Here is a 26,077-nt window from a genome sequence, read left to right on the forward strand (position 1 = left end):
CGGAAAGAGGCGGGGCGTTGTTACCAGGCACCGCCTTCTGCCTTCCTCCGGTGGCGTTCGCGAGGCTCCTCAGCAGAAGTGAGCGCGGGCCCAGCCTGAGGTGAGTGAGTTGCCCGCCCGGGCCCCGACGCCCGCCCCGGGCCCTGACGTAGGGCTCCCAGGGGCTTGAGCCACTTCTTTTGAGACCCTTGGCCAGTCCTCACCCTTACTTAGTCCCTCTCCCGGAACCCTCACCCCGGACCTCGCACACTTGACACCCACCAGTCACCAGAATCCCCTTTCCCACATCCAGTACCCCTAACATATGTGCCCTCAACCACACCTTGACCTCTCACCTCTGTCCCTTCACCTCACGTGAGTTCCCTCACACAATTCCCCAGTCCTCTCCAGTCGGCTGTCGCCATATTCTGATCCCTTATCGCAGTTCGCTGGCCCAGTACCCAGACCCCTATCAAAAATGCCCTATCCTCACATCCTAAACCCTCACCAAAAATCTCCTGTCCCTACAATAACCCCTTGTCTCAGTCTCCTCACCTCGTACCCTGACTCCTTACCTCAGTCGTCTGGCCCCACCTACCTCTCGCCAGTATTTCTTCATTCCAGACCCCTCTCCTCAGTCCTCTCACACCATAGGTATCAGACCCTGAACTCTGCACATCCTGGACTGTCATCCCACTCAACCCCTTTCTTTCCTGTGCATGCCCCTGACACCTGAACTCCATGTTCCAACGCTGCAAACCACCTCACAGTCCATCACATCTGCATACCAGGATTAGACCCAAGTCCTCCACACACCTCTAAGTGTAGGATTCCTCTCCTCACACATCACACACATCACACACACACACACACACACACACACACTCCTATGTTGGTTACCCTCCCTGACTCGCACTGCTCACTAGAGTGAATCTAGACCAAAGAGCCCCTTATATCGCCTCACATTTCTTAGTTGAAGAAGCGTTCCATATACTATTAAACTCTTTGTACTAGGCAAGATTCTCAAACCATAAACAAGACCTTATGCCCTTGCCGTTGTGCATACCTACAGATTCCTCAGTCGCAAAGGCCCCCATTTCCTCAAGCCCTTCACACTCAAAAGGGACACCCAACTCAGACCCCTTCCACCCACCTCCACACTCCTTTATCCACTCTACCAGTGTAGTCTACCATTACCCCATTCTGTTGGCATTGGCACTGTTCCAGGCATTCTCCATCCCAGTCCTACTGTCATCCTGGGCAATCTTATTACACAGAAATATCCTGTATTCTTATTGCAAAGACTTTTCTCTCTCTTTAAAACGGTCTCACTATGCAGTTCAGGCTGGCCTTGAGCTAACTCAGGCTGGTTTCGAATTTACTATGATCCTCCTGCCTCAGCCTCCCAAATGCTGGGATTACAGGCATGCACACCATGGCTGGGACAAAAACTTTTTTTTTTGGAGACAAGTCTTGTTCTGCATTTTGAGCTGGACCTGAACCCAGTATCTAACCCAGGTTAGACTCAAACTCATGGCAATCCTCCTGCCTCAGCCTCCTAACTGCTGGGATTACAGGCCTGTGCCACTACACTCAGCTTCAAAAGACTTCTTTCTCCATTTTAGTGCTCATACCTTTTCCCTGGGTCTGCTTTCCTGATCCATCTCTCCTCCGTAATCCAAAGTCACATGGCCATAGCCTCCATCCTTCTAGCCAATCCATGTCTATCTCTCAATCTACCTGTCCCTCAATTCATAGAAATATGTCTCTGCTTCTGTCTTATCTCCACATATCTTTCCCACCCCTTAAACCAGTTTCTTTTTTTTTTAAAACCAGTGTCTTACTATACCCTCAATGCCTTCACCTTGTCTGTTCACATGTTTTACTTTCCCAGGCCTGTCTGTGCTCCATCTCATCTTTTTTTTTTTTAACGTAGGACTCTGGCTTTTATTCTGAAATAAGATGACACTGCAGGGATTTGATGTAGGTGGCATGATTTGAATAATGACTTAAAAGGATTGCTCTGGCTGCAATACTGAGAATATATTTAGAACTGAGAAGGTAGAATACAGAGACCAATGAAAAGACTGCTGAGAAACTCCAAGTAAGGGTGATGGGGCTTGGACTAGAATGTTAAAGGTAGAGGTAAGGAGAACACACTACATTCTGGATGTGTCACAAAAATAGAGTCAATAGTATCCTAGTGGAATTATGAATTTAGGGTGCAGTGAAAAGCCTGACTGAACACATGTTTGAGAGTTACTGGAATATAGGTAACATTTAAAGTCCTGAGACTAGTAAGGATCACCTAGGAAGTGAGGATACATGGAGGAAAAATCTGAGCTCTTCAATGTGTAGAGTCTGGGAAGACGAAGAGCAATTAGAAAAGGTAATTGAAAGGAAGCAGCCAATTGTGGTAGGAACAGAAGAAGGACAGACTGATGTCTCAGAAGATAGAAAGGTGAGGGAGATAAAGATTGGAAACAATCTGTTTCCAATGTCAAGTAGTATAAGAAATGAAAAGTTATCAGATACGACAATTTGGAGGTCACTAACAATCATGACAGTTTTTATAGAATGGCAGGAACAAAAGTCTGATGGAAATATTTCTAAAGAGAAGGAAGCATTCCTGGGATATAATATGGAGTCATGGGTGTCTTTTAAATTGAGAAATATTAGGTCAGTGTCAGATATTACAAATTCTTTCCAGTTTCTGTGCCTCATTTTACTTGTCCTTCTCTCTACTCCAGGTTTGGTTAGCTTTCTTGCTGTTCCCCAGCCACACCAAACACACTTGGTCTCAAGACCTTTCTTTTTGCTCTCCCTCTGCACAGAACTGTTCCCCAAGATATCCGTAGGGCCCACATGATCACTTTCTTTGAGTCCGATTCAAAATTTACCTTCTCAGAGCAGACATCCCTTTCCAATATATAGGGAGTGACTCCTTCCACTCCATTACCCTCCCACCCTTCCTAATTTTCTCAACACCTAAATTTATAGGCATATGTGTTTATTGCCTATCTCCCCTGGCCAGAATATAAACTTCATGAGGGCAAGAATCTTTATCTGTTTTATTCACTGATGTAATACTAGCTCCTCAGAAAGAGCATCCAGTAGATATTTGTTGACTGCGGAAGTTAAGAAGCCACTTCCTACTCTCTTCTACTAGCTTTTAAGTATATACTCTGGTTTATTTCTGACTGTTTATTAGTGTATATTATGGGCTTATTTCCTTCTGCTCTTTAAATGCCAATCTTTTTCAGGGTTTTTTCTACTCTTCTCTTCCTTTGCATACTTACTGTGTGATTTACTCTTTTTCTGTAATTCTTTTTGAGACAGGGTCTTGCTATGTTGCCTTGTCTGCCTGCAACTCCTGATCTCAGGCAATCTGCTCAGCCTCCCAAATAGTGAGGACTACAAGTGTGCATCACCATACCCAGTTCTTCCCATAATTTAAACCACTGTCATATCTTTCTTTCTAGTTTATCCTCTCTTCTCTGCCCTAATCCTATATTTCAACTGCCTGTTGAATAGATCATACACCGCAGACACCAAATGTTTCAGCTCCCCAGAATTTAACTTATTAGCTTCCCTCTCCCATTACCTCTCTCATCTTTGTCTTCTTTTCCTGTATCCATTCTGAGGTCAGGCTCAAAATCACTGTATTGCATTGGCAGAAGAAATTGTGGCCATATCTCATGCCAAGGAACTGTATTCATTTAGCCAGATGGGTTTAGATTTGAATCCAGCCTTGCCACTTTTTAATTGTGTGACTTGTTAGGTCATTTGACTTCTATAATCTTAGGAATTCCTCATCTGTACAGAGGAGATAATAATAGTATTCACGACATTGTGAGGATGAAGTTAATTTTTGTTTACAATTTACATACTTCATGGCACAGAATAAACATGAATATGTTAGCTTTTCTATTATTGGAATCATATCTCTTACTCACCTTCTAAATTTAGTAAAATATTTTCTGATCAACTGCTCTGACTAAAACTGGTGTTTTATATAAAGTCATGCCAACTACTTAATCTGATGAATTTGGATTCCTAGTATATGCCAAACTGTGTATATCTCCAGAACAGCCTAAAAAGAATCTGTCGTTTCCTTTTTTTTTTTTTTTTTGTCTTTTTGAGACAGGGTCTCCGTGTGCAATTCAGGCTGGCCTTGAGCTCACTTTGTAGCCGAGGCTGGTCTCGAACTCGCAACGATCCTCCTGCCTCAGCCTCCCATGTCGTTTCCATTTTTAAAAAGCAGAAATTGAGGTTTAAAGAGATTGAATTTTCAAGGTCTCATAGTCAGTAACTTGAAGCACTCATATTTCAGCCCAGGCTTTCTGGATACAAAGAACCTCTCTCTAGTTGTTTGCTTCATTTTAAATTTCTGTTTATTCATGTCTTCATCAAGAATTAACTGAGCACCAATAGTACAGTGTGTGAGACCACAGGCTAGAGCCACACCTACAGGACTCAGTTCTTAGCTCTATGTACATTTGCTGTCTGGATGTTAATTTCCAGAATCTTATTTTCCTCATTTGTAAATTAGAGTAATACAACTCTTCCCTTATTGGTTTATTATAAAGATTAAAATGCTTAGACTTCTAGTGTCTGACTAGAAGAAGGTACAGTATCTGTGGAAAGGTAAAAGAGATGTAAATTAATATTCAGAGATGGCTGGTGGGAAATGCAAGAAAAGACTTCTAGGGTAGTCCTTGATCTGAGTCTTAAAAAACAAGGGAGAGGGAGGCAGGGCATTTCATACAATAGAATAATGATATATACTAACTATGGAAGGAAACGGGAGCATGATGTTTAGTTTAGAGTTTTCCAATAACATGACTGAAAGTGCCCTTTCACATGAGAGTTTGATTTAAAATTGAGTAAAGATATTTAGATGAATGGCTATTGCTTTTCAAACAGTTGCTCTTTATAAGTTTTTTCTTAGCAAACTGATTGCTTCACAGAAAAGACTATATGGTTTAATTCAGTTTTTAGTCCAAAGCTTCTATAGTACTGTTTGGTATTGGTATATAGTATACACCCAAACTTAGCAAAAAAAAAAATAGCTAGTATAACTGAACCATAGAGTCTATAGGGGGAATGGCTTGATATTGATTAATATGAGTTTTGGCTCCTTTAAAGGGATTTTTAAGCAGAGAAGACTATTTCCAGTTTTTAAGTTAATATTTATCAGAGGTTACTAATTTAAAAATTCAGCTCTTTGATTTATTTATTTTGGTATTGAGGATCAAACTCACAACCTTACACTTGTCAGGTAGCCGCTGTGCTTTTGAGGTATATCTCCGGCCCTCAGCTCTTTTGTAAGCATTGTTACAAATCTTATTCTAAGTCAAACACATTTTATTTATTTATTTATTTATTTGGTACTGGGGATCAAACTCATGACCTCACACTTGCCAGGCAGGCATTTGTGTTGCTGAGCTATATCCCCAGTGCAAATATTAGTGACAACTTTTAAGAGGTTTTTTTTTTTTTTTGGTTGTTGTTCCAATTACAAATAGACTCATTTAAATATAAGCTTAATAGGCCAGGGATTTAGTTCAATGGCTTAAGCACCTAGATGACAAGTGTGAGGTCGTGAGTTCCATCCCTGGTACCAAAAAAAAAAAATGATAAGTTTAATATAGTCTGTTTCTTTTCTTTGTTTTTGTCAAATATATTTTATTTCAAAGTGAAAAAATAAAAAAAATGTTTCAAAACATGTCAATAAAAATATACTGTATTTATTTCTTAAGCCAGGTCAGATGGGATAACCCTATAATTCAGCTATTCAGGAGCGAAGTTTGAGACCAACTTGGAAAACATGGCAAGACCCCATTAAAATTATATATATATAATATATTTTAAATTATATATATATATATTTTTTTAACCACTGAGCTACATCCCCAACACTTTTTAAAATTTTGAGACAAGACCTAAATTGCCTGGACTGGGTTTGCCTTAGCCTTCTAAGTAGCTAGAATTACAGATATGATCCACTGTACCCAGATTTCTTTTCTTTTTTTTTTTTAATTGGTACCAGGGATTGAACTCATGACTGCCTGCTTTCAAGGCAGGCACTTATGCTGTTGAGCTAAATCCCCAGCCCCTCAGATTTCTTTAAGTACTTCAATTGTCAAACAACAAACCCTCTCCACTCTTCTAGATAATCTTTATATATATATTACATCAAGGACTGAGGATGTAGTTTTATGATAGAGCACTTGCCTAACGTAGACAAGGGTCCTGGCTTCAATCCCCAGAGCCACAAAACAAAATCGTGTCTAGTTTATAAATATAGTGAACCTTGAGTTTTCTTAAATAAATCTCCTAAAACTATATATAAATGTGATAATATTTCACTTTAAAATTACAAGCCATAGCAATTACATTTTGGGGGAACAGTACAGGATGCTGAACCCAGGATGTTCACACTGAGCTACCTTTTTAATTTTGAGACAGGGTCTTGCTAAATTGCTAAATTACTAAGACTGGACTCAAACATGTGAAGCTTGTGTTAACCTTCCAGAGTGCTAGGATTATAGATGCCAGGATGGCAAAGCTGTGTTACTCTAACAGGCCAAATTCTCTTAAGTATATAAATATATAAAATACCAACTATTCAGCTGGGCATGCTGGTGCATGCCTGCATTCTAGCACTGTAGGTTGCTCAGGGTCTTTGTTCTTACTGTTCCTGGGATGTGCTTTCTTCAGTTATCTACATGGCTTATGCCCTCACTTTCTCCAGGGCTTTAGTTAAATCACTTCAGCAGATTGTTCTCACCTGCTTAGCAACCTCAGCTCATGCCACTTTTCTCGTGGGCACCTTTCTCTGCTTTCTTTGTTCTCAAAATATCATAGGGCCAATTCCACCTTTTCTTGAGCCATTTCCTCCACCTAGACTCTTTTTTCCTAGATCTTCACATGACCAACATTTTTGTCATAAAGCATCAGTTCAAATGTCATTTTATGGGGCTAGGGAAGTGGCTCAGAGGCAGGCTGGTTACCTAGCATGCACAACGTTTCAGTTCAATACCCCACTGTCCACAGCGAGAATGAAGTCCCTTCATTAGAGATGAGTCTTTGACTTCACAAGATAAAGTACCCTTTCCACAAGAAAGAGTCTCCTTATCATATCACCCTGTTATATTTTCTTTGTAGCAGTTACCACAAACTGAAGATATCTTTAAGAATCTGCTTACTTGTTGATTATCTGTGTCTTCCCCTGGAATAGAAGGTTTATGAAAACATAGGTTTTGTCTATTGAGTAGTATGCATAGAGCACACAGTACATGTCAGTGAATGTATAATCAGTGGTAGATAATAGAATGGATCTCAAAGCAGTAACGGTTCGGGGAGGGGGGTGGCTACTGACAGGGAAGGCATTAAAGAAGTGGGCCTAGGAGGTGGGTGTGGACTTCCGGTGTCATGGCTGCCCTGACCACAACGTAGTGCTGAGAATTTCTGTCCCGGCTAGACTGCTTACTGAGACTTCTACGGCCTACAGGCCTCATGGAAGGACTCTTGCAGATCGGAAAGACACACAGTGATCTTTTAATATATTATGGAGGATGTCAAAGATGTAAGATCTAGCCAATTGCTCAGTACACACAATTAAGTTGCCATTTGACTCTTCCGGGAGAACATGGCAGACAGATAACAGCAACTACCGGTGGCTCTCTGAAAGACTCAGCTCAGAAGCCAGGAATGGTGCGGACTAAGGAGACATAAGCAGGTGGAGATATGCTCTGCTGACTCAGGAACAAACTGGGCTGAGAGAAGCCAACTTGGAATGCAGTCCTGGTGCTAAAACAGGAACAGAAAAGACTCGGTGTGGAGGCTGGAACCGCGCCATTGTAAGCCGCGATTTGGGTTTCCCGCCACGCAGCGGCTGGCTGCCTCTACAGCGGCTCGGCAAGGGGAGAGACGTGCAGAAGCTCTGAGAACGGCAATCTGCGAACGGCAGGGAGGCGTGCACTGACTTATGGTGAGGTGAGTGAGAGAAACTGACACTCTACCACAGTTTGACTCCAGCAGAGGACTTTCTGGGCCCGAGCAGTCCTGCGGGAGCAGGGCGCGGTGGCGACTCCAGCCACACATCCCCCTCTCGGGCGGGATTAGTGAAAAGTGCCTGGCCTGCGTGACGCTGCCGGCGGACCTGGTAGACTGTCCCAACCCAGATCCCAGAGCCTGACGGTGGCCGGGAGGGGAGACGCGTAGGCTGCCTGGTCCGTAACTCCCTGGTGCGCAGCGGTGAGCGGGAACACCTAACTGGTGCAATTCGATCAGGCTGTGGCTGACTGGGAGAGAAGCTGGGCCTCTTATATAAGCTTGCATATATAAGGAACAGAGAAGAAGAGGCAGCATGGGAAGAGGCAGCAACAAGAAAGGCTCCTCGGCCCCCAATTCTGAGAAACAGGCAATAGCAGACACCGCACCAATACACATAAGGCACCATATAGAGAGCCTCATAGACCAATTCAGGAATGAAGTTATCAACGACCTGAAGCTAGAAGTATGCAGAATAGTTAGAGAAATGCTAAGCACCACCCAAGAAAAAACAGGTGGTGGAATGGAAGAACAGAAAAAAAGGGGAGAATTGTTTGATGGAGAAAACAGAGAAAGCATAGGATACGTGAAGCAGGTTCAAAGGGACTACCAAGATACTAAGAAGTCTATCGAAGACTGGCATAACAGCTTGAAAGAAACTAAGGACAGACTATCTGAACTGGAGGGCAGACTTGTAATATGGGAGAATGAAATGAAAAACTTCTTAAAAATAACAAAGAAACAAACAGCAATAATACAAAGACAAGAAGATGATAAGAGGATCCATAACTTAAGGATTAAGAACATAAAAGAAGAAGTAGGGATGCAAACAAGTGAACTACAAAAGCTACTCACAGAAATAATCCAGGAGAATTTTCCTAATTTAGCAAAAGGTAAAGATACTCAGATGTATGAGGCATACAGGACCCCAGCTACCTACAACCCAAACAGAGCAACACCCAGGCATATAATAATAAAAATTCCAGAAATTCAATACAAGAACAGAATATTAAAAGCTGTAAGAGACAAGAAACAGACCACTTACAAGGGAACACCCATCAGAATTACAGCAGATTTCTCTGCACAAACCATCAAATCATGAAGAGCGTGGGGGGAAATAATTCAAGCATTGAAAGATAATAATCTCCAGCCAAGATTGAGATATCCTGCACAACTGTCCCTGGAAATTGATGGAAAAACAAGGTGCTTCCAGGATAAAGAGGAACTGGGGGAATTTGCAACCACCAATTCAACTCTACAGAAAGTATTGCAGGATATTCTAAAAAAAGAAAAATACAAAGAACCCAGAAATAGTGGCGGGGAGGCCACAACAAATGGAGCAGAGAACAAAATGAAGAAGACAAACTGACAGCTACTGACAGAAAAAGAGCTTAACAGAAATGAGGCAGAGAAGATTGGATGATATAGGAACAGCTATTTTGGAGAAAATGACATCTTAATAGGTAATACTGATTTAGTATCATCTTGTTTTGAAGTCTCATCTAGCTTTTGTCCTTCTGTCTCCAATGGTCTAAATAGGCTGTATCTTATCGGATTTTATTATGTACGATAGTATAAGCAAAAACCTTTTAAAGACAAGGAGATTATACAGAAACCATTGTTCATTTTCTGTTAGTCGATTCTAAATACTCTGTAATGCTGTCATTCTCTTGAATGGTTTTACATTGTTTTGATATACTTAATGCTACAGTATACGAAGTTGTACTCAAGGATTTCAAAGAAAGAAACAATATGGTAACTACTTTTAGGTTAGGATTATCTGGTGGTGAAACACTATTCTGCTTAAATGGTTATGTTTTGATCTGCGCTGTTTCATTGTTATGCCCTCTTTTATCTCAATCTCCACTCCATTATTTACTTTTTTATCTTTATCCTTTTAATTAAAGGAAAAAATAGCAGGATATATTATAGTAACCCATTTTGACTTTTCATTACCTTGATTTAAAGCCCTGTATTACTCTCACCATCTGGTTTTTAACTGATGTTCCCCTATTCTGTTTTGCTGGATAGTATCAGGTTCGAAAGCTTAGGCATCAGCTGTGAAGATAATGAGATTCATTATGACGCCCATTCTTGTTGACTTTTAGCTACTTTTGAAGACCTACAATGTCTCCAATGTTTTGGTTTTGTCGGTTTTATTCTTTACTGTTTTGTTCAATTGTATTATAACTAATGATATAGGCAATTCTATTAGAGATAGCGGGAGACATTATGGTAACCATTGTTGATCACCTGTATTATGTTTTTACATTATCTATTATGTCCACCCTTTTGACTTGACCGATTCTGTTCTGTTATGTCACATTTGGTTTTACTCTCTTCCAAAAAAGTAATAAGAACCGTGGGAGCAATGAAACCCAAAATGTGTAATAGTCATGGTACAAAAGAGAGGAAAAGAAAGTGCTCTAAACTATATAACTGCATGTATATTTAAGTGTATAAGATAGAAAATGATATCACAGAGTTTTATTGGATCAATGAACAGAACTGTTTGCAGTATCATTGATGGAATGTCCACTTTACAAGCTTTAATTTTGTGACTTGAACAATTATTTCTAAGATGACAATATGTAATCCATTAACTAGTGATTTCCTACTGTTCATTTTTTTTCTGTAAATCTGTATAACTTGTACCCTTTCCCTGCTTTTTTTTTTCTTTTCTCCTTAAATAAAATTAAAAAAAAAAAAGAAGTGGGCCTAACTGTGAACTTCACAAGGACAGAGTTGTCATCCAAACATTGGATCTTCTGATCCACAGATAAATAAAGCTTGTTACACGAAGAGAAGAGAAAATTTGTGAGTTCAGTAACCCCATAGATAAGGAAAAGAGAAAGAGGACATTGTAGTTTTGACTCAGGCTACTGGGTGAATAGTGGTGTCATCCATTGCATTAAACAATGGAGAAGGATGAGCAGATTTGTGGGAGGCAGTAGAGAATAATTTACCTTAGGTCATTGAGTTTGAAATGCTTAGGGAACTTCCCAAAGGAATAATGCAGTAGGAGGAGGATGTGCATACCTGGGATTTAGGGACAAGATATGAATACTCAGCTTAGACAGGATGGTGATGCTATGGACAGAGACATCAGCACTGAGAGGGTAGTATAGGGAAAAGGAGCTGAGAGAATCATCACTGATATTTTAGAGTCAGAAAAGAGGAAGCTTAGAAAGAGAAGTATCCATCCGGAAGCAGTCAAAGCTTGGGACAGAACAGGGCTAAAATGTCAGGAGAAGATGGCCAATTGCCACATGCTATGAAGAAGTTAAGTGCAACAAGAAGGACAGAAGGAGCCCCAGGTACCAGTTATGGCTCTGGTGAGAGCAGTTTCAGTGAGAGCTGAAGAGAGATAACAGATAGGTGAGGATTAGAAACTGTAGTGGTGGCAAAAATGTGAGGCTTGGCTGGGGAAGAAAACAGAGAAGTGACCATAGGTAGAGGATCAAGTCATCTTTTCCAGATATTTCTCCCTCCCATCACCCACTGTCTATACCCTGCCTGCACCCACCATTTGCTCTTAGAAAACTATTCCAAGTTTTTTTTAAAGAGAAAAGAAAAGAATACAGCCAATAGGAAAGATGGAAGTCTCCAATAAAGAATGGCTCTGTGCCCACAGAAGCAGCACATTTATAGATCCCCCCAAAACCCCACCTCTCCCTGCACCTTAAGTCATCAGATCTACCTCTCAGATCTGCTAAAAGGCACCCTGCTCCTCAGACTCTTAAACTCTTAACAAGGAAAACAGCAGGACAGGTAAGGCCAGAATCTTTCAGAATCAGGGTGTTACAAATATTTAGTCATTCCTTCCTTTCTTCATCCAACAGTAGAGAGGGCTTTCTATTTTACTACCTATATGCTAGAAATAGTTCTTTGGAAAGACATCCCCAGTTCTCCAGGGTTCTCAGTGTAGTTGAAAAGGTAGAAGAATCCACAGCCATACTACCAGCTGAGACACCATGATGGGAGAAGCCTGGGACCCACAGGAGAGCCCAGTGAAGGCCCCTAATACAGCCAGGCCAGAGAGCCTTCCCCACCACCTAACATGTACTGTGAGAACAAAATACCATCCCTCCTTATTTTTGGTCACCTGGCTCTTTCCTTCATCTGGAAGGTTATAAATTCCCTGACAGCCCTTATAGCCTTATTAACCTATTTTTCTTTTATAATACCTAGTCCAGAAACTTGTAGATAAATAGGTGAGCATAAAATATTAGTGGAATTAATGAATGTATACTAGTAAAGTTCAGGCAAGGTTCTAATTGATTTAATTAGAGTTAAATATCCTAAATAACAGTAGATATGGCTCATTAAATGTTTATTATGGTAGGTATTATGTTTAGTAGTATATAATTTACATTATTTAATCCTCACAGAAACCCTGTATTATAAGATATAGGTACATTAGCAATTTTTAAAAATAAACTATAAAAACTATATTGTTGAAAATATAGGTGAAGGGCTAGGAGTGTAACTCAGTGACAGAGAACTTGCCTAGCATGTGTAAGGTCCTGGGTTCAGTTCCAAGTATTAAAAGAAAAGTTAGTCAACCAAGGTAACACAGCTAATATGGTGAGAGGGCATGTGCAAGATTTGGGTCCACAAAATCCTACTCCAGAGCTAAGACTCAGTCTCTGGATGACATTACCTCTAGTGATCAAGAGAGCCCTCGTGGAAAGTTAAATGTATAATAACTTTTTTAAAATGTGCAAATTCGAAGCTAGGCATGATGGTACACACCTCTAATTCTATCACTCAGGAAGATGATGCAGGAGGATCACTGTGAGTTTGAGGATAGTGAGGGCCATATAGTGAGGTCAAACCTAGCCTGGACAATATAGTAAGACTCTGTCTCAAAAAGAATCTGCAAATTTGAAAACCGTTTCATATTTTAAAGTTACACTAGCCTCACTCCAGGTCCCTATGTGTCTACTATGACCTCTGTCATATTCTGGCTTTTCATTTGTTCTGTATATGATTTATTCCCCATATTATACTGGAAATCCTTTAGATTGTCTTCAGTCTTCATAGCAAGTCAGTACAACAGCCTGCATTTAAATAGATACTTAATACATTTTTGCCAAAATACATACACTATTGTGTTACCATCATGGCAAAGATTTTTTTCACTTATAGCCAATAAAAATTTCTTCTACTTTTGTCATTTTGAAAAGATAGTTGTAGACCAAGGATTGGAAAAAGGGGTGCAACAACTACTATGTGTAAAATACTATCATGGGCCATTTATTTTTTACACATTTTCATTTAACCTTTATAACAACCACATGGAGTAGGAGGTATTATCCAAATCTATGAGGTGGGGAGAGAAGTTTTTAAAGGATCACTTAGGTGCCAGCACGGTGGCGCACACCTATAATTCCAGCACTCGCGAGGTTGAGGCAGGAGAATAGTTGCAAGTTCAAGACCAGCCTGGGCTACAGGTGAGCCCAAGGCCAGCCTGAACTGCATAGTGAGACCCTGTCTCAAAAAGACATAAATAAATAAATAAGTCAAAATGAAAATTAAAGATCACTCAAGTGTGCACTGTGGAGCTGGTGTTAAAATGCCAATATATTTCATGGCAGGTCTTTCTGTGTACTACATAGATGGCTGATTCTGACCCTGGGAAAAGAAACTACGACAACATACTGAGAATGCTGTCAGACTTGAATAAGGACTTGGAAAAGCTATTGGAAGAAATGGAAAAAATCTCAGGTAGGATATTTTTCCAGACAGAATGGTTTCTCCTTCTTTCCAATAGTCCAAATATTCTCTAAACTTCTGAGTTCATGGCAAGTGCCTTCTAATAGGGCCTCCCCTTACCTCCTTTCAACTTGTATGGCAGGCAAATAATAGACCATCAAAATTGATACCACTGAGTTGCCTTCACTTATTTCCTGTATATTTACCTCTTATTTCTGCTATTTTACTGTTGTTGTTTTTTTTTTAAATTTTTGGTACCGGGGATTGAACTCATGATGTCGCACTTGCCAAGCAGGCACTTGTGCTGCTGAGCTAAACCCCCTGCCCTTGTACTATTTTCACTCTGTTCATGGGCCCATTGGACAATGACAAGTGTGGCTGAAGAAGAAGGCTGGCCACTATCCACAGAATGGGTCGTCTTATCTATTTGATTATTGAAGCCTTCTGCTGATGTCACCTTTTGGTGAGCATTTACATGGGAATCAAATATTTTTACATGCTCTGCCCATATGGAGAGGTCCACCCACATACCTCTGCCCTAAATATCCTTTTCACCAGTTTTCCAGTTGTGTTCTTTCCAAGTTCCATCCAGTCAGGCCATTGACTATAGCCCATGAATCAGTGTAGTTTCCCTTTCACATGACCCATGAGTCAGGAACCAGGAAGAAAGTTCAGATTATTCCTTTCCTTTTCCAAGTGATGGTCTTTCTTTTCAACTTCTCTATAGTTTAAATTTTCATGTCATATTCTTCATTCCCTATAAAATCTCTCTTTCTCTGTGTCTCTGTGTCTGTCTGTCTGTCTGTCTCTCTCTCTCTCTCTCTCTCTCTCTCTCTCTCTCTCTCTGTATGTGTGTGTGTGTGTGTGTCTGTCTGTCTGTCTGTCTGTCTCTGTCTCTGTCTCTCTCTCCCCCTCTCTGTTATTTCTACTATCTGGATCTCAAAACTCAGAGATGCTCAGTTGTTGTTGCTTACCACTCCTCCATTTTCCCAGTTCTCCTGCCAATTTGAATAGTTCCAGCGATGCTAAACAGTCAAAGTTCAAAGTCTCCTCTGAGGCTCATGGCAAACACTTAGCTATGAACCCCCATAAAAGTCAAAATATTAAACTTTTCTGATATACAGTGACACAGGGTAATATTCCCATTGCAAAAGAGGGACTAGGAAGAAACCAGACAACAGCAAAACTGAAACCTAGCAGGGCAAACATTAAATCCTATAATTCTGTGTCCGGCACCTGGCACACATTGAGGAAAGATGTGAATTCCAAAGGGCTTGAGCTGCCCTGATCCCATGATCAGGGCAGGTTGTAACCTTCGTGGCCTCCCTCTTAGGGTGGCTGTGCTCATTGCCCGCAATTTTCCTCAGCATACATTCCACATTTCTGGCATCTACAATTTACTGGTATCTATACTGCACTTTTGGCTTCACCCTCACAGCTCCACTTACTCCTTTCTCAGGGTCATACTGCCCTACCTTTCAGGCCTTCTTCTGAAATCTAGATGGAAGCCTCTATGACCTAGTAATTCCTAAATTCTAATGTCTGTAAAAACCAGCACGAAGTGAATGATGTCAAGGTCTGATGCCAACTCAAGCAGTAGTCAGGCCCCTTGGGCCATGATTGCAGAATCCTCTGAATGCCTGGATGACTGAGCACTGTAAAGTTAATCTCAGGGAACCAATCACTTAGACAACTCTTCTTGAGAAGGGGGAATCCAAGGACTCTCTTCTCATATGAAATCCTTATAGTAGTTCACCCCTTTAAGCCTGCCAATAGTGGGGCCCTGATGATCCCCAAGATATTTCCAAGATTCCTTCAAGCCAGCTTTCCTATTATCGTGATGCCATCACCCTTAATCTCAGTCTTTTACAAAGTCTCATGATGGGCAAAATGAAGACAAATTTTTTTGCCAGAGTGTAACACACATGGCCTCTAGTCCAAATACCAGCAGAGTTTTTGTTTCAAACTGAAACCTCCTGAGCCTGGCCACTACTGTCTGCATTTCTGTAATCATTATGGTCTTGAGCTCTGACCAGAATCTTCCATAAAGCTTAACTTATAGCATTCTGAGTCTTCTCTAACCAGCATCTCCAAGCATATCCAAACTTCCCCAGTGAACCACTTCCAAAGGCTTCTGAGCTACACAGTCAGGTATAGTCACAGCAATGACCTGACTCTTGGAACCAAAATCTTGGTCATTTTCCTACCACTAAACACAAACAATATCCAACCCCCACAAATTTAAAGAAGGACAAGTTTATTTTGGCTCAGTTTCAGTCTATGGTCAGTTAGCTCCAAGGCAGAAATAGGATGGCAGAATGGTATGGTGCAGGAAAAAGCATTCAATTCATGCCAGCCAGGGAACACAGAATAAAGGCAGGCATTGGAGGGATACACCCTTTTAGACCAGACCTCACCTCCTACCCAACCTAACGGCACATCCTATTCTGAACTGATTAGTACAGTAACCCCCATGATCCAGTTATCTTCTAAAACCCACCTCTGAACACATGAGGCTTTTTAATTCTAGACTTAAATTATATAAAAACAAAAGTCATACTGGATTAACCCCTACAATGATCTCATCTAAACATAATCACCTCATTAAAGGGCCTGTCTCTGAATCAGTCATATTCTGAGATACTATAGGCTAGGGCTTCAGCAGATGAATTTTGGGAAGAAACAATCTACCCATAACAGTTATTCAATCTTGAAACATTAGAAAAGTAGAAAAGCTGGTTGTATGGCTTTTGCTTTATACAAAAACCCTTGAGAGTATTAAAATAGTCTTGGGTCAGGGGATGCCTCAAATAAAGATTGCCAAATATATGCGATGATAAACCACTGTAAATGCAAGGAAAAAAACAATCAGGGCTGGGATTTAGCTCAGCGGCGTAAGTGCCTGCCTTATAAGCATGCAGTCATGAGTTTGATCCCTGGTACCAAAAAATAAAAAGAAATTTAAAAAGAAAAAGTAGTCAGCATATTCAGTGGATAAGGATCCTCCCAGAAGCATTCACACATGAGGAAAATAATGATAGTAATGTTTTGATATGTGCAAAAAAAATCAGCATGTTTAAACCTGGTATGGTGATATATATCTATAATCCCAGCACTCTCAGAGCCTGAGGCAGGAGAATCACAAGTTTGAGTCCAGTCTAGAAAACTTAACAACTTGTCATCTCAAAATAAGTAATTTTTAAAAAAGAAGTCTGGGGGCTGGGGATTTAGCTCAGCGGCATAAGCACCTGCCTTGCAAGCAGGCAGTCGTGAGTTCGATCCCTGGTACCGATAAAAAGGAAAAAGACAAAAAATAAAAAAATAAATAATAAAAAAAGAAGTCTGGGGCTATAGTTCAATGTGAAGGCCCTGGGCTAAATCCTCAATACCTCCAAAACAAATCAGCATGTTTAGATCTCTAAAAACTGAATACAATATCAGATACAGACCACAACTAACTAAATATAAAATTGTTAAAGAAACCATGGATACAAATAACAAAAATGGATGTAAAAGAAATTCAAGAATGGACAAAGTTGGCTTAAAAATAGGAAATTCTAAAATGAAAAATGTAATTGTGAAATAAAATGGAATAGTCAACAGTTAAGAGAGAATTAGTCAGCTGGTGTGGTGGCTCAAGCCTGTAATCCCAGCACTCGGGAGGCTGAGGCAGGAGGATCTCGCGAGTTCGAGACCAGCCTAGGCTACAAAGTGAGCTCAAGGCCAGTCTGAACTGCACCAGGAGATCCTGTCTCAAAAAAAAAGAGAGAGAGAATTAATTAAATAGAAAACAATGCATCAAAAAATCAAATGATCTGGGTACACAACTCAGTGATTAAACAACACCTCCCCGGCACGAAGCCCAGGGTTCAGTCCCCAGCACCACAAAAAGAGTAAAATAATAAAATAAGAAATAAAAATATGAGAAGAAATTAAGAGATTTGTAATATAGATCAAGAAGGTATAGCATGTTTCTAACTGGGTCTCACAGAGGAAAGATATTAGAGAGACTGTAATGGTGATAGTTTTATTATAATGACTGTGAATTTCCCAGAACTGATGAAAACTGAATCAAATATCCAAGGAATAAAACACCTCAGGCAAAAGGAAATGAAACTTATACCTAGATAGTGAAATTTTAGAATATCAAAGTGAAGGAGAAATTTTTTCAGGAAGCCAAAGAAAAAGAAATCATTAAATGAATGACAATCATATAAATTAGGAATTGGTGGAATATCTAATGTCAGAACTGTGCACCCAGAAAAACTTTCTGGCACTGGCCTATAGTATTTTTTTTACCCTTAGGCAATCTCAGTCTTGGTATGCCAGGAAAGAACAACTGGTTAGAATAATTATGTCACTTTGGCCAAAATGGTACAATCAGCAATAACAATAGCATCAAACACAGTCCAGAAAATGACAAACTGAGGTAACTATTCATTTCCAACCTTTAACATTATGAACTAAATTAGTGGTTATATAACAAAATCTAAAATGAACCACAAAATTATATGCAGTAAATAAGCCCTCAATGTGGCAATGTGAAGAAAATTTAAAAGTGATAAGGGAGGAAAAATAGACAGAAATGGAAGAAATTAGAAGCAAGGCTGGAAGATGAAGGAGGACCATACAAACTGTGGGAAACTGGGTGCAGAAAATGGGGGAAATAGAGAAGGAAGAAGTACTAGCAAGAACATGGGAGAACAACAACAAAATCTAGAAACTGTGTTTGTACCCACATAAAAACAAGAACAAACAAGCCGGACATGGTGGCACATGCTTGTAACCCCAGCGCTTACGAGGCTGAGGCAGGAGGATAACTGTGAGTTTGAGGCCAACCTGAGCTATGTAAGTGAGTTCAAGGCCAACTTGTGCTATATAGTGAGACGCTGCCCTCCCCGCAAAAAAGCAAGATAAAAAAAAAGGGGGGCTGGGGATTTAGCTCAGCAGGGATAAGCACCTGCCTAGTAAGTGCAAGGTCGTGAGTTCAATCCCCAGCACCAAAAAAAAAAAAAAAAAAAAGAGAGAGAGAGAGAAAAGTCCACTTGAGACAACCTGGGCAGACAGAGTCCAGATTCATGTTGCTTAATCCCAGCAAGTCAGCAGTAGCTTACCATGGGATAGTGGATCATCTCAGCGAACCTGAACCTCTGCTTCCACAGAGGTTCAGTCTGGTTCCTGGCCATGATGCTGGAACTAGATTCTTTCACCCTGTAGCAGTGTGTGCACCTCCTACCAGCTTGAACTAGGCTAGAGCCACTAGCCACTAGCCAACATTTGCTGAATTCTGAGCTTAGTTGGCCCCTCTGCAAGATGGCTCAGGACCAATCACCCTCTCCTGTCAGACATCCGAACCTGAAAAACCAACCAGCCAATGCAGTCCGCTGAATCCACTGTTCCACTCCACTGGTATATCTCAGTGGAGGGCTCTGGACCTGCCAACTGTCAGCGTGTATCCACAGGTTTCAGCCATCCATCCCACACAGTGAGTCTTGGCTCGGGGGAAAGTGCAGCCTACTGCCTCTTTCATTGAAAGTTCTCTCCCTCTAGGCTTCAATTCTCACTTCAGATTCTCCCTGACTTTCAGGGACCTACTTCCCTCCTTTTTATCCCATGTTATTATATTCCAGTGTCTGGACATCAAGTCTCAGAGAAGCTATTTCTCTGCTGCTCACCAATTCACCATCTTCCCAGAAGTCTCTCAAAACTCTAAATAAGATAAAATGAAGACATTTTCAAATAAGTGCAACTGACAATATTTATCACAAAGAGACCTGCTCTATAGGGCCTCCACAAGTTGCACTAAGTAAAAAGAATACCCCCAAAAGAATGTCTAACAAAGTAATAGAGAACTCACAAAGTAATAGAGACCAAACAAAATGTTAAATGTGAGTTGGAACTGGGGGGTCTAGCTTAATAGTATAGTATATTTACCATGTGTGAGGCTCTCTGGGCTCAATCTTCCCAGTACACACACACACACACACACACACACACACACACACACACACACACAAAGAGAAGCCAAAAAAGAAAAACGTAAGTAGATCTTAATAAAGAAGTCTCATTAGGTACATATTTTACCTTCCAAATTACTTCTTGTGAGTGTTGATAAATTTTTTTTCTCTACATAACAAAGATCCTGACCTGGCCTGTAGATCAATCTATCCAGAACTCCTGGAGGGGGAACGGGGATTAAATAAAAGACATGGGGGAGACAAAGAGAGACGAAAGCAAGACGAAATAATCCGATCAAGCTTCCAGTTTATTTAGGAAATGATCACACCTTTTATAGACTAAGGGCGGGACCTGGGACAGGAAGAGGTTAAAGGAATGAATACAACAGGGTCACCGTCACATCCGGATATGTGACGTAAGCAGGAGAGGATTATGGTTAATGTAGGCAGACGCAGTGCCCATAGGAGAGAGAGGAAGGGAGGCAGCAATGGGCTGTCACTCGGCTCCCTACAAGATCCTTTCTCCTTCAGCCCTCAGTAACATTTTCCTCACTTCCCTTTAAGTCTTTATTGGCAATCACCTTTATATTCAAAATTCTATGAACAGTGCATTCAACTCACTTTAGACTTTTACTAATACTCTGTTCAAAATTTGTATTGCTCTTTCGGGTTCCACTCAGTGCTCCATTCCAAAGCCATTCCCACACTGTAGATTGTTGTAATAGAAGCATCATTTTCCAATATCAAAATGAGCATTTGTGGAGCCAGGGATTTAGCTCAATGGTGCAGAGCCTGCAAGGCAAGCATGAGGTGCTGAGTTTGATTCCCAGAATCCCCACCAAAGAAATGAGCATTTGTTATCTAGTGTGTATAAGAAATCAACCCAATTTAGATGTTGAAAAAATTCACTTATCACAGTTTTTTTTTCTTTTCTCTTTTTGAGATAATGTCTCACTATGTAGTTCAGGCTGGACTTGAGCTTACTTTGTAGCCCGGGCTGGCCTCAAACTCATAATGATCCTCCTGCCTCAGCCTCCAAAGTGCTAGAATTACGGCATGCACCACCACATCTTCCTACCACAGTTTTTAAAGGTCTGAAATCTGACAGTGGCATAGCTGACTGGTGTGGGCCATATTTCTCATGAGGTGACAGTGAAGATAGTAGGAGTAGCACTTGACTGAAGGCTGAAGAATCTGCTTCCAGACTCACATAGCTGTTGACTTTCTTTGTGTCTTCTGCATAGGTCTGGTCATTACTTTACTCAGAGAAATTCCCAGAAATGGCATAAGATCACTTCTGCCACATTGTACTCATCACATGGATCAACTCTGGTGTAGTATACGAGAGAACTGCACAAAGGAGTGCCTACCAAAAGATAATGACCACTGAAGTCAACTTGGAGGCTAGCTACACATGTGAAACACAAATAGTTGGGAATAATAGTTTAGCAAGTTGGCTGGATGTAAGATCAATATACAATAGTTAAGTGCATTTTTTATGTCATCATTGAAGCGTTAGAATGCATTTTTTAGCTTGGCATGGTACACATCTGAAATCTCAACTACTTAGAGGCTGAGCCTGGACAATGATGAGTTCCAGGCAAACCTGGGCAGCTGATTGAGACCTTAACTCAAATAACAAGAAAAAGAAATGAAAGTATAGCTTAGTGTGCACTATAGTTTCAACCCCCGGTACCTCAAAAAATCCTACTAGGGTTTTTTATAGAATGTGATAACTTGATTCTAAAGCATTTATGAAAAGCCTAAGAATTAAAAATAGCTAAGATACTTCAGTAAAAACAGACAAGGAGATTTTCCCTACATTTAATGAGATTTATTATAAAACTATATTACATAATGCTACATATATAGCTATATACTGTAAAGCTAATAATTAGCTACATAGCTATGTAAGTAAAATGATGATAAACATAGTAGTAGACAACTTGAGCAACAAAATATAGTAGCACCAAAGTACAGAAATAGACACACGTTTTAATATATATTTATATATACAAAATAAAATTCCTCTCACAGTTCTCTATCACAACATAGTCTACTTAATTCCTTCACAGCACCTTTCACAGTCTGTACTTAACTTGCATGCTGATTGTCTCTACCCTCTGCAGTGAGTGTGGACACTGGACACTAAAATCCGTCTTCCCCAGACTACACTAGCAAATGCCAGCACAAAGTGATATTCAGCAAATAATGAATGAATGAATGAAAACCTCCAGGTACATATATTTCTGGAGGATTTTCTGATTATATTGAGACCTTCCTACTGTATTTATTCTGAACTTTTTATGCACTTTTGATGCCATCTTTTTGTATCTTGTCAAATTGGCTTTCTAAACTATGTATATATGCCATGTTAGCAGCTTCCTTTTACCAGTGACCCTAACCTCAGATCCAAAGGACCGTTTTGTATTTGTAATAGATAAATCAAGCTGCAAGAGCAGTATATACCCATCGTCCCAACTACTTGGAAGGCTGAGACAGATGGGTCACTTTAGCCTAAGAGTTTGAGGCTAGCCTGGGTAACATAGCAAGAGTCCCATCTCTAAATAGAGATGTTGTCACAGTCATTTCCAACTACCATACATTCCTTTCCTAAACACCCATTGGAAATTTTTCCTTTGGGATACAAGTGTTTTAAACAATGGATTTTCTTCTCTGTTATGAACACTGAATCTTTTAGTTGAATACGCTTCCTTTCCTACTTTGGCCTAGGATATTTCTATGGAGTAATGTATGAGTTTTATTTCTGAAAACTGCTTGTTTCCCTGATTTTAATATATTAACCACCATAATTCTTAGCCCTGAGTACTTCAATTAATTATTTTATAATAAAGATTGCTTTCAGGGCTGGGGATTTAGCTCAGCGGTATAAGCACCTGCCTTGCAAGCAGGCGGTCGTGAGTTCAATCCCTGGTACCAATAAAAAAAAAAAAGATTAAAAAAAATAAAGATTGCTTTCTTTTTGATCAAAAAAGCTAAATATCCTATTTCATTGCTCATTAGTTTTATCTTCCACAAACCACTAAAACATGAATACAAGTCAGCTGAGTTCTTTGCCCCTTTATGACAAGCGTCATCTTTCCTCCAGCTTCTGCTAACTTACTGCTTGTTTCCTTCTGAGACCTTACCAGAATGTCCTCCATCTGCATTTCCATAAGCATTCTATTCATGATCACTTAAATATTTTCTAAGAAATAGAGTTTCCTGTTTAAATTCCTTTTTTGTGAATTCTTAACAGAATTACCTATAAAGCTCCATTCATGGCAAATACTGTATCAACTTCTAACATGGACTTCAAAATTCTTGGGGGAAAAAAATTCTTGCTCTCCGAACCCAAGACCCAGTTCCAAAGCCACTTTGACATGTTTGTTATCACAGTGCCCTGCTTCTTGGTATTAATTTATGTTAATCATTTGGGGCTGCTAAAACAAATTACTGTGGACTAGGTGGTTTAAAAAACATGTTTTTTCACAGTTATGGAGGCTGGGAAGTCAAGATCAAGATGCCATAAAAGGGGCACGGGACATAGCTTAGCAGCACAGCACCTCCCTGGCAAGCATGAAGTTGTGAGTTTGATGCCTGGTACAAGGAAATAAAAAAAGATGCCAGTAGGCCTGGTATCTGGTGAGAAGTCTCTTTTCATTTACAGAAAGCCACCTTCTCGTTGTATCCTCATGTGGCCAAGAGTAAGCTCTCGTGTCTCTTTTATAAGGACACCAATCCCATCATCAAGAGCTCCACCTTTGTGTCTACTCATCTCCCAGAGGCTCACCTCATACCTTCACCTTGCAGGTTAGATTTCAGCATATGAATGAAGGAGAGGGGTGGACACAAACTTCCAGTCCATAACCTGTATTCCAGGCATGACATATGTGTGTCAACTATCTCTTCATAGTAAGCTATGAAATCAATAAATAATCTTAACTTTGCAGATGATACTAAAGTTAGCAATTTTAAGTCTCTGTTCAAGGTTTTGTGGTTAGCAAGTGGAGAACTAGGAAGCAAATCTACTCTTGTTCCTAAGTCTGCATGTCACCCACTGTCCAGGAGTCTAAAAGTATGGTCTTGCTAGGCATGGTGGCACCAACCTATAATCCCAGCACTCAGGTGGCTGAGGCAAAAGTACTGCCATAAATTCAGGGCCAACCTGGGCTACATAGTGAATTCAAGGCCACCCTAAACTACCTAGTGAGAACTGTCTCAAAAGAAAAGAGAAGGTTGATCTGCAGACTCCGTATATCAGAACAATCCAGAGTGGTGTTAGAATAGAAATTCCCAGGCACATCTCCAATGTTCTAGACAAGAACTGTTATAGGTCTGTGAAGGGGGTAGCAGTCTACATTATGATAACTGTCCCGGGTACTATTCATGCTATAGAGAGCCCTTCCTAGATCTCATCTCAGTCTGAGAAGTTTATATTTATGATCCCATAGAAAAATTATTGAAATTCTAGTGAGTTAATTCCAATCTACCACTTCTAGTGTAACCAATGGTGCAAATAAAGACACTAAAACATATTTATAGTTTTTACGGGAAGTTCTGGGGCCCTAAGGTGAGTGACTATGAGAATGGCAGGAAATACTTGCCTACTGTGAGCTGGGCTAGATAGGGGGCTTTATAGCACCTCTGTAATATGTAAAGATAAGGATATGCAGAAAGACCAATTTTCATGACATAATTGAGGAAGTGTCTAATGTTTTGGGGCCTAGGGCCAGTGCTTCATCTCTGACACATAAACTTTCCTGCCATGGGAAGTCATAGTCTCTTATCTCAAGGCTCAATCCCAGATGAGAGCCCTGGAGCTTTAGCTCTTCATCTCACTGGCTCAATCATGGTTTTGGGGAGTGGGAAACAGCCACTGTCACTAGCTTCAAAGATTACACAAGAAACCTTGGCTGGCTTATTTACATTGCTTAAAGCCAATTAAAGGGATAAAGAAATAGCTCAGCCAGCTCTGTATGTATCAGTATATGGAGACAGGGCCAGGTTTAATCAAAATGAAGGTAATTGCTCTTTAGTCAAGGAGAATTGTTTAGGTGCTACTCTACACATGCATGCTTCCAAAAGTCCAGGAATAATATACCAGCTCTAGAGTCACATGAACTCTTCTCAGACACTACACAACTTTCCTAGCACTTTTTCCCTAACTGAGCAGCTGTTGCTCAGTTAAAACTATGAAATGCATAAAAATATTCTGCATGCTTCTCAGTTGGCCTTGGTTGTATATCCATACATATGTACTCTCTCTCTCTCTGTCTCTCTCTCTGTCTCTAACCCTCTTTGGCTAATTTCCTCGAGGACATTGCTTATCCATATATCCAGTATTTTTTAGGACAACAAAGAAGAGTTCTAAGGGGATGTATTTATGGTGCTGGGCTGTCACAAAGATGAGCATGACCTTTGTGCTTTATAGTTCTAGGGGGCAGTGGTGGGAGCTTTAAAACATCCCTCACTGAGTCTGCTTATGACATGTGTTCATCTAGAAACCCAAGTAGACCTTCCTCCACGTTGCTGTTAGGAAAAGAGCAGGAAAGCCCATCAGTGCAGTGGTGGATGCTCAAGGACTCTAAATGGAAGAGCACCCATTCCCTTGAGCCTGAAAGTGCAGACATACCCAGCTACAGGTGGACAGGCATCCAAGGACACTGACCATAGGAAATGTGAGGCTTGGAGTTTGCAGGGCTGAGAACACCCAACCCAACTGAGTGTATAAGCTTGGATAAATGTTTTGATGCCTTAAGGGTCACCCTGAAGCCACTAATTGTGCACTACACGTACAGGGCCTATGGTTACTTTTGTTTCTCTCACATTTCATAGCAGAAGTTCTCCACATTTCCTGGCTTGGGTTGACGTATCCAGAAATTAAGGCTTGTGGGAGACCAAGAAATGTAATCACTGCTGTTTGTTGAAGGGTGTTTGTAGTTTTATGAACCCTATAACATGTAGGCAACTACTCTCTTTCTCCTTGGAAGTCTGATGTCCTAGTGGGGTCTGACCCCTGAAATTTGAGCACAGCTGAAGGTGCCCAGAGTTGTGTGTCATCTGTAGTTTCACTGGGCCTGTCTGATTGTTGCAGTGCAGGCAACCTGGATGGCCTATGACATGGTCGTCATGCGCACTGACCCTGTGCTGGCAGAGTTCATGCGCCGGCTGGAAGATGCCTTCCTCAACTGCAAGGAGGAGATGGAGAAGAACTGGCAGGAGCTGCTCAGTGAGACCAAACGCAAGCAATAAACCCCACTGCCCAGTTACAGCCACCATCCAGAAGCTCAGGATCAGTCAGTTACCCTGATGTACAGCTGTATGCACAGTCTTGTTTCTCAATAAACTTATTTTGAAGCACA

The 26,077-nt window shown here is 40.6% G+C and overlaps 1 protein-coding gene across 2 annotated transcripts; it reads left to right on the forward strand.

Moving 5' to 3' along the window:
* Syce3 (synaptonemal complex central element protein 3) lies at positions 1 to 26,077 on the forward strand. 2 transcript variants are annotated; one of them, XM_063243799.1, is made up of 3 exons: positions 1 to 100; positions 13,659 to 13,767; positions 25,810 to 26,077. In XM_063243799.1, exons 2-3 carry the CDS (start codon positions 13,659 to 13,661, stop codon positions 25,965 to 25,967), a joined length of 267 nt encoding a protein of 88 aa, XP_063099869.1. In that variant the 5' UTR covers positions 1 to 100; the 3' UTR covers positions 25,968 to 26,077. The 2 variants fall into 2 exon arrangements, with proteins under 2 accessions (XP_063099869.1, XP_063099868.1); XM_063243798.1 differs by having other exon boundaries at positions 31 to 100; positions 13,638 to 13,767.

This window comes from Cavia porcellus, unplaced genomic scaffold, assembly GCF_034190915.1.
Source record: "Cavia porcellus strain 051 isolate PalLab524CR breed Dunkin Hartley unplaced genomic scaffold, mCavPor4.1 scaffold_40, whole genome shotgun sequence".
Taxonomy (NCBI): Eukaryota; Metazoa; Chordata; class Mammalia; order Rodentia; family Caviidae; genus Cavia; species Cavia porcellus.

Coding starts and splice junctions, on each gene's coding strand:
- Syce3 (XM_063243799.1), top strand. CDS start 13,659: ATGGCTGATTCTGACCCTGGGAAAAGAAACTACGACAACATACTGAGA. Junction 13,768..25,809: donor AGAAATGGAAAAAATCTCAG/GTAGGATATTTT, acceptor TGATTGTTGCAG/TGCAGGCAACCTGGATGGCC.